This window comes from Passer domesticus, chromosome 5 (genome assembly GCF_036417665.1).
Source record: "Passer domesticus isolate bPasDom1 chromosome 5, bPasDom1.hap1, whole genome shotgun sequence".
Lineage (NCBI taxonomy): Eukaryota > Metazoa > Chordata > Aves > Passeriformes > Passeridae > Passer > Passer domesticus.
The window spans coordinates 74,733,478-74,748,588 of record NC_087478.1 but is presented as its reverse complement, the minus strand read 5'-3'; the positions used below and the strand labels follow the sequence as shown (position 1 = coordinate 74,748,588).

At 40.5% G+C, this 15,111-nt stretch overlaps 1 protein-coding gene across 4 annotated transcripts in view; it reads right to left on the bottom strand.

The window, feature by feature from the left end:
• DUSP16 (dual specificity phosphatase 16) overlaps positions 1–15,111 on the bottom strand; it is a 63,198-nt gene that overhangs the window by 26,454 nt on the left and 21,633 nt on the right. For 3 of the 4 annotated variants that reach the window (XM_064421097.1, XM_064421096.1, XM_064421099.1), the window contains exons 2-4: positions 7,783–7,860; positions 1,279–1,872; positions 34–187 (exon numbers count right to left, since the gene is read on the bottom strand). In XM_064421097.1, coding sequence (XP_064277167.1) covers positions 34–187; positions 1,279–1,509 — 385 coding nt within the window. In that variant the 5' untranslated portion in view covers positions 1,510–1,872; positions 7,783–7,860. The remainder of the gene's footprint in view (positions 1–33; positions 188–1,278; positions 1,873–7,782; positions 7,861–15,111) is intronic. The other variant, XM_064421100.1, reaches the window with a different exon arrangement.

The following is a 15,111-nucleotide window of genomic DNA, read 5'->3' as shown; positions in this document are numbered from 1 at the left end:
CACCTGAAAGGGGTTTCTTTTGTTACATCTTACCTGAAAGCAGATACACAGAGCTGAAATTCTTCTCCAGTTTGCCCAGGAGCACAGTAAGAAAACAGTCAGATGAGAGAGAGGTCACATCTTTAGAACTTTGGTCATACACCACCACTTCCTGCTTGCAATCAATTTCAATCTGAAACACAAGGAACTCAAAGTAAAACAGGAAGGAGGAAAATGATTAAAAGCACCACATTATCACCTCCATCAGGGTTCCCACATATTTGCTGTAAAAGCAGTTCAGATATATAGATTTCTTATGCATTTGCTCACTAAACAGTTTTTATTGTATACTTCATAAGCTTCTCAGATTTAATTCCCTGGAGAGTTTGTAAATTGATTATTTGCTGCAAGTTGAAGCCCACTCCACAAATTTCTATCATTTGGTAATTTTAAGTCATTTGTGAATTGCTCTACCTTCAGCTAGGCTGGTGAATTTGTTTAAAAGCTGAGCTTTTGAGAAGATGGTCCTGCCTCACTTTCTGCTTCTGAAAGTTTTGTACATAAACAGTAAAGAGACCTTAAACTGCCTCAAAGCCACACACATTGTGGTAACCTGCACAACTTTATATATTACATAAAAGTTTCATTTTTAACATGTCAAAGCAAGAACATTTTTGTACCCAAAATATGTGAAACAAATGTCAATGGATAAAACCCCCCAATGTCCCCTCCACACACGGAGATAGGCCTTAATTTTAAATAGCATAGCTATTTTCTTTTCACTGATAACACTATTTGGAGAAAACCACACCCCTCCTCCCAAATAAACAACAAAACAAACACCAAAATTCATCAAACTACCCCCACGAAAAGCCCTTTAAACAGCAAGTAGGAGCCAGGACTGACAGAGAGGCAGTTTCTTTGCAAACCAAATGACCACTTGCTAAGCAAGCCCCACCACCACAGACCCCCAAGAATCCTTCAAAGTTTAGGAGAGAATGTTTTCTGCCTTAATTACATACATTTGAGAGACTGTGCTTTGCAAGACACACAAGAATACTGAGAACACTCTGAGTAATTTCTAAATCCCTCCCCTTAATTCTGTCACTGATTCTACAAAGAATCCCAATGATAAACCCAATGATCTTTGATCAGGTAACATTTCAGCTAAACTCAGTCCTCTAATCTTGTTGGGGTTTTTAAAAAATTTAATTAAATACTTAAGGAAAAATTATTACAAGTTGCTTTCCAGCCACTCCTTTAAACAAATACAAGGAATAAGAGGAAAATGACCCCTACCTTGTGTTTTGCTGAATGCTGAATGAGCTCTGTGATCAAAACTTTGTCCTGCTGCAGCCTGCGCTTCATGAGCTTGGAGCAGTTGATGTTGATGGCATCCAGGATGTGGGAGGTGTTGTACTCCACAAAAGGGCGGCTATCAATCAGCAGCAACTTCTCTGTCCCACTCTCCAGCAAAGCCACCAACTTCTCGGCCACAATGAGCTGGGTCCTGATCATCTCATGGGCCATGACAACAAGGAGGCCTCTTTCCCCACCGCCCTCTCTAATTTGCTGCGATGATGTAATGGCTGTGTACTCAAAGGCTTAGCCACACCATTGTGCTAGAAGTGTATGAGGTCATGCTGGTAGTGACTGGCAAAAGAAAAGTTAAATCCATTTTCAGAAAGAGCTGTTGGGCCGAGCGTCTCCTCCTGCTCCAGTTGATGTACAAAGGGTTGGCTCCACAAAGCGGCCCCTCACGTCTGATTCATCGGGACATGACTACGGAGTGGCCATTTCACAATTCACACAAAAGATGCTTTCTGGCTGCTGCTGCATTACATCATTCTTTACCTTTGCTCCCACCCATCAGCTTTACACCAGATTGAGAGCCTGTAAGAAGGGGAAGATGAAAAAAACACAAAACACAAACCAGATGAGGCCATGAAACTTCGCAGAACAAAACATTCAGCTGTGAGGCTTAGCTGTACAGTGGGCCATACATGGAATAAACACATTCCTGAGGAGTTCTCCCCTCTGCTGGATGTGCCAAACACCTAGAAAGAGCATTGGCAACTACAGGCTCTGAATCCATTCCAACCATCTTGCCTGGACAATTATCTTGTATTTCAGGCAACATACCCTGCCTTAATTGCAGACTTTTGTTGCCACTAGCTCTGCCTCTTCACAAGACTTTGTTAGAACATAATTAAGAGATGCTGCCCTAAATCATGGTATTCCTTTCAATAGCAGAACTATTTAAACGCATTTCAGCACTGCACCACTTAGTAAGAAGTAAAATTTGTTTTTAAAACACTTAAACATTTTAAATATTAAACATTTCAAAGTTTAATGACTTGGAAAATATTTCACAAAACAGCACTGCAAGTTGGGGAACTGAAACTACACAAAAGAAAGGACCAAACTTACATCCACCTCTCTGAGGAAAATGCTTGAATAGAAACCAGGACAAGATGCCACATGAGGACACAGGCATTTTATTTGAATTAATCACCAGAGACGAACAAGGTCTCGCACTACTGGAAGGTAAAGCAGTGAGCACTCCTCTTCTGTTCTTCCAAGAGCTGTGTGATGCTTATGTGAGGTGTGTAACCCCCAGAACTCATGCTAAATAATCTTTGAAACAAACTATATTTCTCTAAAATTAGATCCTGACAGCATCTGAACAACATCAGTGGCAGCAGCAGAGCAGTAAAACCCCAACACCTTTAGCCCCCAGTTGTGGCACTGCCTCACAGTTGCCCTTAGGCTCCTCAGAGTGTCCCAAAACACGTTCTGATGGCACAAGTCCTTGTAGGAACACTCCTCAGAAAGCAGCCACCATGGGGTTATGTCCTTTGGGGATTTAGCTCACATTTGAACTTAGATTTTATAGTGTTGACTTCCTGCTTCCATTTGAAATGGTTATTTACCTTAATTGCAAGAGAAGTAATGAATTCTAACTATCAGTAGATTAATATTAAAAGCCCTGTTATACCAACAGGCCAATTGCATTTGGCACTGGGAAATCCCAGGTCTGAAGATGTTTTACTCTTTAGATATATTGTACAAATCTACATTTACACAATGTTAAGCAAAATACGTTCTGGAAAAAGTACAAACTTGATGTTAACAACTCAAAAGAGGAAACTGGAAGTTGTTACATGAGTTTCATGTGGCAATACAGAAAAACACCAGCTTCCACATAGACAGACATTAGCTTGACAAAATATGATCTTCCATTTGTCCTGATTTAGTGCTGTTGTGACAGTGCTGTTAAGCTTGCCCAGATAAATGGAAGCATATATCAGTGAAATGCACATTGCTCTAAACTACAGTAAAAATACTGGAAAATATAGTATACAAAGTTTTAATCAAATGTTTTAAAGAACCTGGTTGGCAGGTGTGCTCCCCTTCAAAGAGCAGTCATTACACACTAGTCTCAGGAAGGCATCAAAAGACAATTGCTTATCAAAATGACATTTTGCAAGAGGGGGTGGTGGGGGAGGAATCTTGATAGTAATGTCAAATTCCACCCCGCCCCCCAAGGAAAATAGTATTCTGCAATTTAAAAAATTTCTCTTAACATGTCCTGTCACAAATTTTGATTCTCTTTTATTCACTTCAAAGGTTGCCACATACCAAATCCACTGAACTCAATGAAAACTTTTCCACTGGCTCTAGTGGGAATTGGCTCCAGCTCCTTTGCAAGCTAGACAGTTTGTTCGTGAACTAGACAGTTTGTTTTGATGGATAAATTGCTGACTTAAAGCTCAAGTAATAACAGGAAAATATAGCAGCTGAGAAAGTACAGAACTGTAAAACAGATGCTGTTAGAAATATTTAATCTTTAATTTGCAACTTTCAGTTTGGGTATGCTTCTTATCTTCTAAAAGCTTACTGTTTGCTTTCTCAGCCTTCACTTTCATATAACAGAAGTTTGTTTCAGAAGACTCTTGTGAAGAACTCAAACCAGACATATCTGATGACAGGGTAAAGAGCATGTAAGGAACATAGGGCAAGTGGGCTTCAGTCAAGAATCCTTTAAAATATCCCTATTACCTTAACATACCAAGTACCTTGAAAGGATTCTGCCCATGGTTTGAAAGCAATAAACTTAACAGCAATATCACCTTGACTTATTGCAACTGAAATCCTGTTTTAACAGGAACATCTCAATGATGCTGGGGAGAAACAACATTTTATGAAGTACAGGTTTTTCTTTTAATTCTCTGAGTTTCTGAAATGATCAGTATTTGGGAGTCTTCCCTGGGACCTATCTAAAGAACTGGCAGCCTCTTGCTTTAGGTAAACACTTGAGCACTCATCCCATTCCTCAAGACTGCACTTCAGGACATTCAGCTTCTATGAGGCATTGAAACATCTGTTTAATTTCTAATGCATTTGTAAAACAGATAAAATTAAATTTCTTGGCTGCTCTTTCTACTTGTGACTTAGACCTCAATGGTATTATAGTGGCTCATAAAATGATGCCATATAAAGCATTGCCCCAAACAGGCCATTGTGCTGCTGATCTTAAAGCTAGGAAGCCATCCTAGTCACAAGGTTCCATGCTGAAATCAGGATTATGAAAAGTGATCCATAATTGAGCCATGAGATTGTCCCACAGATTCATGTACCCACTGGGAGCACTGCACAGCTGCTTCCTCCTAGAGGGACTGCAACACTGGCACTTTTAAACAAGAAAATTAAACACCTAACTCATTATGAAACTAAAAAGATCTGTTCTACACTTGCCCAGTACCTCTACAGCTTTTCCTTATTGTTTGGACCAAGAACCAAACCAACAATCCTCCTACTCTCTTGCACACAAACAACAGTGGATTACTAATATTTACATGTATGTTTAATACTGCCACAGAATTATAGGATCTCTTGCCTCAGGGATTGCTGTCCCCATCCCAACTGGTTCAGATGCTGTGAAATAAGCAAGTGCCACATTTTTGGTTATGTGGTTGTGTTTGGTTTTTCAGTCACTAAAACTCAGTTTGTATGCACTCCTTTAGTTTCTACTGCTATTGCTTTGACTCCAAGCAATTCCTTTCCATCACAACAGGATGATTGTTTGAGTTCTCAGGTTTTGGCTCATATAGAATCACAGAATTATTTAGGTTGGAAAAGACCTCCAAGATCATTAAGTCCAACTGTTAAAGTAACATTGCCAAGTCCACCACTAAGCCATGTCCCTAAGCTCCACATCTACACAGCTTTCAAATACTTCTGGGGATGAGAGGCAGATGTGTTAGGAATATGTTTTAAAAACTCTCAGAACAAGAGTCTCTAATTCTACCCCAGTTAAGGAACTAGCAAAGAGCTTCTCAAAGCCTTGCTACAATTTCTGAAAGACTTCTACCTCATGTAAGAAGATAACCTTGAAGTTGAACCTTGCTGTCATAAATGTGTGGCTACGTCACTAATGCCTGCTTTGTCAGGAGCCTGCAGCATTGCTCCCACGTCATGCAAAACTCCAACAAAATCACTTTACAGCACCTGAACAAGGTCCTGATGGGCAGCCTTTATGGACTCAGCTGAAACACCTGACAGAGTTGGGTTTTTTAAAACTGTGTATTTTTCTACTTTTAACAGGCAAACACATGTACATATGAGAAAAACATTATCATCCTCTAGAGTCCTCTTCATGGTTCTTAGGGTGGGCAGCCTTGTCAAAGAAAAACTGAAAAGCTGAATTACAACGCAAATGTAGAACATCCCAAACTGCAGGACACAAGCTACTGCTGGCTGACACAATTTGGCTTCAGTGTTACTGGGAGTGGCCAGTGGTTCAACAGCTGGTGCCAACACCACCAGCACCAGAGCCTGTTACCACAAACACACATGATACTGGACAAAGAACTGTACACAAACTAGAGAGGAACTCCAGATCCAGGGACCACAGGGTGAATTCCTACTCCTGCAAGAACCTTTTCCCCTCAGCCAACACCTATGACAGGCACAGCATTCCCTCACCAGTCTCAAAAAGATGGAAATAAATTGTGTTCTGGATAGTTCCTTTTCCCAGTGCTACGAGAGACCTAAGTGACATCTGGGAGAGGTCCAGCCCTTGCTCAAGATGCTACTCAGTGTTCAGAAACACAGAGTGTCTATGGAGCACAAGGGAAATAAAAATTTTAATTGAAAGTGAGGAATAGCTGTTCTTTTGAATTCAGCAAGCAAGCCAGTAAATTCCAGAGATTAACAACTGTGTAATAAAGTGCAAAGTCTGGGGAAAAAAACAGTATTTGAAGTTAGAGAAGCATATGTATTACCTGCCATAGTGCAGAACACATAGGAGTGAGATAAGAAATGCTCATCAATTCAAAGAGCTCTGTTAACAAGGGCTCATGTCATTCCCTCAGCTTAGGGGAATGAAGTGTCTTGGGCTTTTTGGATGATTCAAGTAAGTGTCACTATCTCATAAACACATAATATCCTCATGCTTCCTGGCAGGGAGGTTGAAGAACAGACAGTTTCCAGCACCCTCTGAGCACTCTTCACTGTGGTGCAAGATTGGACAGCAGCAGAGAAAGTCATTTAAATAGAAACACGTAGATTGTAATTTTTTTAAATGCCACTCATGTACCATGTTCATAAAGAAAAAGCAGTTTAAAAATTTTCACTTGTTTTCCCTAGCTTATCTATGAGTGCTCCCTCTTCTCCTAATTTTAACATACCTGTACTTTTATCCTGTATTTGCAGTCAAAATTCTTAGTATTAATTTTCTCTTCCTTGTAGAAACACCAGCCACACACATTTCAGATTACACACTCTACCATCATGAGAAAGGCAAGTGTAATGCATTGGAAAAAACATAGATGAAGATGGATTTTCTGTTTAGTACTCTTGTCTTTCATCCTGCTTGACTAATCACTCAACTTTGATTACTAGTCCTAAAGAAAAGTCTCCCCACTTCTTTGTGCTCACCAATGTGAAAACAGACACAGAGAGAGTCAGAAAGGAAATCAACCTCCCACAAATACACTGCATAAAAGACATCCAGTTAAGATCTTTAAGCTCACTCTATTTCTACACCTACTGCTCAGCAACATTTTTACCACTGGCACCTGAGACAGCTGGGCTAAGCAAGAGGAATGGACCTTCCATTTAGATAACAGATATTTTCTGCCACACAAATAATCATATTTGAAATAATATATTATTTCAAAATAAAACCAAAAAGCACACCAAACCACCACGTTTTGCTGACCTACTCAGCATAGCTCTCAAACATCTGCTACGTTCTTGTAAATATCATCCATGTACCATCACCATCTCTAAGCAATAAGCCAGGTTATCATCATTTGCTTTCACCAAATAACCAATCTCTTGGACATTCCCACTGAAACAATAAACATTTATTAAATGTGACTGCAGGGAAAACTGACTGGCAGAACATGGCCTCCTGGGAAGCATTAGAACTTGCTGTTGATATGTTACATCACCCTATTCAAAAGACACTCAGACTTCATCTGGGGACTCCCTTCTCCATCCAATCGAGTGAGAAGCTCTTTCCATTTCAAAATACTTTTCCACTGCAGGTTCACAGCATATAGATTTGTGGTAACCAGAATGAAAGATTATTTCATCTGCTTCAAACACATACTATATAATACATTACATTTTAGGTTCCTATTGGCCGGGACACTAGACAACCAGGAAAAGTGTCAATGGACTTTTTAAAAAATGGTTCTCCCTCTATGACTTCCAAGCCAAAGCAATGGGAAATTTTGGAGTATGAATTATTTATTCATTCATTATTATTTCATGTCAAAAGTTGTTACTCACCTAAATTTAAGTCAAAATTTATATGGCCTGAACAGGACAGAAGGTGGTCCACATACAAAGGCCAGCAGAAGGAATTACCTAAACACAGGAAAATAATAATATTAATAATAACAGTAATAAAATCCTTATTACAAGATTTAAAAACAGCAAAAAAACCCAGACAAACACCCCCCAACCCAAACCAGGAAATGGATTTTACACATTCAGTGCAGTCATTTGCTGTACAGCTCCCTCAAACACATGAAAACCTAGGTGAGAAGTTATTTATGAATGCTGGCATTCATTTATATGGAATGGGTCCAAAACAGAAATTTATGCTACACTGCTTTTCTAAAAGAAAAGAGAAAAAAACCACCACAGCAAATCCCTCTACTATCTTTAAATTGAAATAAAAAAAAAAAGTTGGAGATGCTGTAAAATACCCCAACAAAAACCAACCAGTGACAGCCTTCCAAACTCTTTGACACATCTCACTGCTAGAAAATCAATGTACAACTCAGCATTAAAAGTGATGCATTTGCACGGAATTAAACAAATTCACAGTCTCTTGATCAGAACCTATTAATGTGAAAGATTGCCACAAGTAAGTGTGAATATAGCTATATTTTGCATGGACAGAGACCAATGAAACAGGATATTTGTGTAATTAAGCCAACCTCCCCACACTCTAAAAAAGCCAGCGCTGGAAACTGGTAACACTAGTGTCACCAATCATTACACACAGCCATACCCATACAACTCCTACCCAAAGCACCTGCTGTTCCAACAGGAACAAATTACATTACAACTTTTACACAAGGAAGCAAAGATAAACACATCAGCGTCAGTTCCAAACTGTTTCCTGGGCAGCTAAACCAAAAATTCAAACCATGGATGCCAAGAGATGACAGCTTCCCTTAATCACTGTGATATAAGCCATGACAATAAATTATTGCCAAGCAGTGCCTTGCTGTAGATCCAGGAGTGGCTCTGAAGCATGGAGTAAAGGATGTGACAACTGAGAAGAGCCACCCCAGCAAAGGGCTGGGCATGTTGTGGTGAACAGCCTGAAAACCCACAGCATCTGACAAGGAAAAGAACTCCAGGGATCAACCACCTCTCTGTCTTTAGGCAAATGGCAGCAGTAGAACATGGGGTGAGAGCCCTTCAGACAATACTCAGGTTACAACTCAGAACAGGCTTTGCTCACTAGGCTCATCTCTTGACTGGGACCCTGTGTTTTTCCCTGGCTGGAGATTCTCTCTCTTCCATCATTAGTATGTAGGCATATGTGTGCAAGAGCAGCAGGGCCGAGAGGGGATGAGAAGAGCTGTTGAAATTGGGCTGGGTCTTTTTCCTCCCTCTGCCTGCTCCAGGAAGAGGCTCTGCAGACCTCCCTTTCTCCTTTCAATAATCCAGTGGCAAAAGCCTGGCAGAAGGCAATAGAGAACAAAAAGAAAACCCATCCTACTGATCGTACTTGTTGCTATCCCTTTTTCTAATCTCATCCCAGAAATGGACACCAAACTAATGCTCAGCACTGATGAGTCTCTGCCTAGAGACAGGGCCCAATGATCTGAGACCACCTTGTGACAGCCCAAGGAAACAAAGTCCTGAGACAAAAAAGCATCTCCCTTTTTTTTCCTCAGAGCCTCACATGCAGCTCCTGAAGTCCCCCTGAAAGCTGTCAGGCAGCCTTCACACTCACCAGTACCTGCCCCTCTGTGCCATCCATGCCATGCCATGACTCCTTCTGCCAGCCACACCTCTCCGATGCTCTTACAAATAAACCACCTCTCACCTCAGGACACTACATTCTGTTTTCCCCACTTTAATAAATACATGTAAATCAAGTGTTTAAAGCAGCCCCCAGGAGCCCTCATTTCACCACAGGGAATGATTAATTCTGCTGAAGAGCAGATGAGAAACAAAGCATATACTTAATTTCAACACAGTTTACTGGAAGGAGGTGTCACATTTTAAGAACAGGAACCACTCATAATTGAAGACTGAACTGCTGCAACTTCAGCCATAAGCATTAAGAATATTTGGAAATTCCCTGGCAAAGCTCTTTAAGGAAAAGACATTTCCTGTAATTTTCAGAAACATTTTATATTCCCCCCCTCCCCTTTTCAGTCTTGGTGGTAAGGAGGGGAAGAGAGAGAGAGGATACCATATTACCATTAAGTGAAATATGAATGAGCCACCCAAGTTTAAAGTGGAAACTTCAGCTATTTGTGCTTAGAAGAAAGTTTAAAAAAAGTCTTTCATCATTAAGAGGCCAGGATTTTTCTGCTGACTTTAGAAAAAGAAATATACATCCTTTCAATTAGGGTGAGTTACAGAAGGATATAAACTTGTCTTTATACTCACTTCTGGCAAATAAGAAATCCTCCAGGCCTTATTTAAATACCTTTTTCTCTTTTCCAGAATTAAAAATTGAAGCCTTTTTTTCTCCTCTCTTGCTCAGGGCCTTCCCTAAACTGCAGCTAAACAAACCCAACCAGTGGGGTCACACAGAGCATTCCTCCCGTGGCAGAGAGTGAAGAGAATCAAGCAAGAGAGAAGCCAGGGAGAGATGGAACAGTCAAATGTGACAGCACCCCTCTAAAGACATCACCACCTTCCTCTTTTTCCCAAAAATCTAATCTTGTATGAAGTATCTGGTATAATATTTATAAAATTTACAGTAAGTTAGAAAATTATTTCACTTATCTATGTAATCCAAATCTGAAGAGATCCAATCCAAAACCACAGCATATAACACATGAATTCACAAACCAAATTAAAACTGAAGGACAACTGAAGGACAACTGCCTATCCCCAAAAAACACGTCATGAGTGCAACTTTGGCCCTGTACACCCAATGGCAAAGATTGATAGTGTATTTGTGGTCAATTGCCCACACCTGCCACCCTCTACCAGCAACTGTATGGTAGCTTTCAAAGGCACAAAGAAAACAAATTAACACAATTAAAAACTTAGAGTGTTGAACTAATTCATAAATCTCAAACTGTTGCAATTCCAGCATTTCTTTCCCATGTAGGACACAGGTGCTTTACAGCAGCATCTTTCACCACACCAAGGTTTCCTACACAAGCTGCATGTTCTGAATCACCTGTTCTGCAGCTCTGCAGACCAACACAAACAGTGACTTCTGTATTTTGCATGGTCATCTTTTTGCTGAGAAACAGATTAAAAAGAGGAGTGCTCTGAAGAGTAGTGCTAAATAAACTTCAAGCACAGCTGTTATAATAGTCCATGCTACTTCTTTAAAAGGCTTACCAGGAAAGAGGGTAAGATGGGATCTCAGAGTCTTCAGACAGTGGTTAACTTTTAAACATAAGGCATTCTCCCTAATGAGAGCCTTTGAGGGGGAGCCATCCAAATAATATGGCCCTGCAAATAAGGAGCCAAAAACTAGATTTAAAAAAAGGTAACTCTGATCTACTTCGTGGTCACTGTATGATAAAAACAGAAGGTGGATCTGAAACCATCAAACAAGGACTAGGATGGATTACAGACAGAAGATAATGATGGTAATTCTATTAGGGAAATTAATCAGAATAGCTTCTGGGCAAGGCAGGGATGAATTTCTTGCAGCAGACTTTTTATTGACTCTTCTCTTAAATTAAACTGAATTACTAAAATGAGTCAATCTCCTTTAAGAACAGAGACTTGTAAATTGCTTGCGTGGTACGGAACAACGTGGGTTAAAACGTTCTGGTCTTTCACCCATTTGAGGAAATGACACCAGTTCTCCCGGAAGGCAACATGCACATTCAACCCCTTCACATCAGGGCATGAGAAAGTTTGAAAGGAATTTTTTTTTTTTAACTGTCAACATTAATACTTTGTTTCTTCCTGCTTGTGTCTGAAAACACAGTGCTGCACTGTGCTGCATGCATGTCCTGTCAGCTGTACAGGGAAATATCTAGAAATTAAAAAAAAAAGCCTAATAAAAGTGTTAATAAAGTCTGTTGTCAAACTCATTTTAAAGCCCTCTGCATGTTCTAGACAAAATTAATATTGCCACCAGTGTACACTACATACTGATAAAAGCATGCAGAAGCATCTTCAGAAGGAAGGCTGGGCCAAATAAAACATTGACATTACACATGTGTAAGCTCAGTCCTACTCATTACAGCAGTTAAATTTAATTGGGTTTCTCCTTAAATGACATTTACATGGCAAGGAAACAGAATAGATGCTGGAAAACAGTGAGTGCACAAACATGGGACAGCCCAGCTATCTGCAAGTGGGAGTAGAAAAGGAAACTTTGAGGAATATGCTGTACAGCAACGGCTCGCAATTAACAGGCGGAAATAAATCAAGTTGTTATACATTCCCAGAAATTAAACAGTTGTAGTAATCCTGCTAAGAGGCCTCCCATTCTGGGCTGTTCAGAGTACTGAGTGGTTCAGGCTATGATATGGGGTGATGGCTGAATTGCAGATGAGGCACAGAAAACAAATTAACAAAGCCCTACATCCAGATGATTGTGACTCAAAGCTCTCACCATAGTGTTTGACTACTAACAGCTCACACTCTGGGAACAGAGCATGTTTTCATACCTAATTTGTACCCACAAAGGTAATTATGATGGCTTGCTTATTAAAATTGCTTTCAAATATTAATTCAACTGACAAGATGGCACCAACAGGGCCTCAATCAGAAAGAGAAGAAGCAAGAGTCATGGTACCTCACTGAGCTATGATCCCAGTCACGTGCTCTGGTGTCTTTCCCAAAGGACCCAAAATGTTTCTTTGCATTTGAATCATGTTATAGCAAACCTGAAGTAGTGCCAAAATCGCATTTCTAACATGGTAACCACATGGCTGAAAAGAGAAGCCACTCAGATCTGCACAATGGGAGAAGGAGGGCAGAGGATGGCTTCTGTTCCCCAGCTGTACCTCTTGCATCACTACAAACATTACCACTGAAGTAGAATTACAGAGTCAAAGAATGGTTTGGTTGGAAGGGACCTTAAAGTCCATTTCATTTCACTTCCACTATCCCAGGTTGCTCCAAGCCCTGCCCAACCTGGTCTTGGAGGGGGGCAGCCACAGCTTCTCTGGGCAACCTGTGCCAGGGCCTCCCCAACCTCACAAGGAAGAATTTCTTCCCAATACCTAAACACACCCTGTCCTCTGTCAGTTTGTAGCCATTCCCCCTTGTCCTGTCACTCCATGCCCTTGTAACATCTCTTGTAGGTGCCCTTCAGGTGCTCCTGCCTGAGGTAGAGGATGGAAAGTATCTAACCACCAAATAAGAAGCCCCCTCAAGAGCAGCTGACAAAATGCGACCACCATTTTATGTAGTGGGCAAGAACCAAAAGGGACCAGGATTTTTGTAATTTTGAAGGGGAAAAATGCACAATACCAAACCAAGGGAGTAAATTATGTTGTTATTATCTGATAGGCATGTTACTCAAGGACCAGGGTCAACAAGAAATGTTTTATAGCAACGTCTCTGGTTTATAACAGAATTCTGATTATCAAAGAGAAACAAAATATACTCCCTTAAGATACACCCGTATTATCCCATTTGATGTGTATGCACAGCTCTGTACAAAACTATAAATAAGATGTTACATTTCTTCAGAATCTGTAGAGGTGTCTTGTTTTACAGTCCTTTAAAAAGCAACTAGAAAGGCACTGACTGTTGTGTAGTAATCCCAAGCCTGGAGAGCTTATAATATTTCTGCTAAAACTGAAGTAATACATCAACAGAATGGATCAACTTTGGGCATGCAGAGCCAACTAAAATACTTGGAAAGAAGTTTATCATCTGCAAACTGCAAGATCCTTGTATTTCTTAAGTATTCAGCAAAGGAAGAAGCATTGGTTCCTTGGTTTTGTTCCATGCATGGTCAACAATCACAGATACATCAATAAATGATACTGATTGGTTTTATAATGGTTTACTCATTCTATATACACTCCTGCTGATACCATTGGCACGTGTTCTGGCAATTTGCAGACAGACTTCCAGTCTGCATGTGAGCAGCCAATAAGAATGAGCTGGGATTTGGTAGCAGTCCTGAGGTTTTTACCTCCAGAAACTGATCCTGAAGGATGAAGGTATACGATGGGTGGTCCTTAATCACTTCCTTTATGTGAAAACTGAGGTCAGAGTAGAAAAGGAGCCAAGGAAGGAAGTCTGCAGCACCCCTGAAACACCCCCCGCCCCCCACCTTCCTGAACAACTCCTTTAATAGTTTACAGGGTTAACGTGCAGTTTAAATGAAGTAGTCAGAGGTTGGGATAGAAATAAACAGCTTGCACAAGCAAGATACTGTGCTATTAAGTTTTTATAAGTGACTTCAAAATTAGGTCAGTCTAATTTGTGGCTGATACTTTGTTCTTTCACTACTATGAACTCACAATGATGTCAGTCTCATGTTCAAACATGCCACATTTAGCAGCGCACAGGCTTCCTGAGAGACTCTCTCAACCTTCCTTTGTGCAAAAGGCTTCTGCCAGGTTCTTAGCTCATACTTCACTGACTCAGGCATGCCACTCCAGTTTCAAGGCAGTTACTCTGGCTTCCCGTCAAGTACTACACAGTTTGGAGTTTTTTTTTCCCCTTCCTTCTCTATTTTTTTATTTTCTCTAACTTTACTAACTAGAAGTTTAGGAATATGTGTCTGTATTCAGGTTACTATTTTAGGCCTCGGCTTCCTCACAACATCCAGAAGAGAACCACTCACTAAAAGGTGTGGGGAACAGGTGTTTTTAACTAATTTCAATTAAAGGGGGCCTACAAAAAAGTCAGGGAAGGGCTTTTTACAAGTGCATGTAGTGATAGGACAAGAGAAAATGGCTTCAAACTGAAAGAGAATAGGTTTAGATTAGATATTAAGAAGAAATAGAAATTCTTGCCTGTGAGGGTGGTGAGGCCCTGGCACAGGTTGCCCAGAGAAGCTGTGGCTGCCCCAAGTGTCCAAGGCCAGGTTGAACAGGGAACATTCTCCCAAACAGGCACAATCGGGGTTTTGTGTGAATATCCTTTTGAAATGAAAGCACAAAAATTCTTAGGTGAGAGTAAAGGAAAGCCCTCTAGAAATACAATGGTAGGTTAAAAAACCCGACAAACCAGGTCACTGTTTAAAAATGGTCACCTGCAAGTTTGTTCTTAGCAATCCCAGTTCTCACCATTTCACTCAAGTTTGTGCCTGTCACTAAACATTGGCTACAGTGAAGATGCACACAGTCTGTGTTTCCCACTGCAGAGACTTTACCTATAAACACTAAGCTGGAGCAGAAGGAAAAGAGGAAAAAGTGGCCATTTTAATGCTGCTAAAGCATTTCTCTTGGGGCTCTGCTATGAGAGATGTAATGCTAGCCC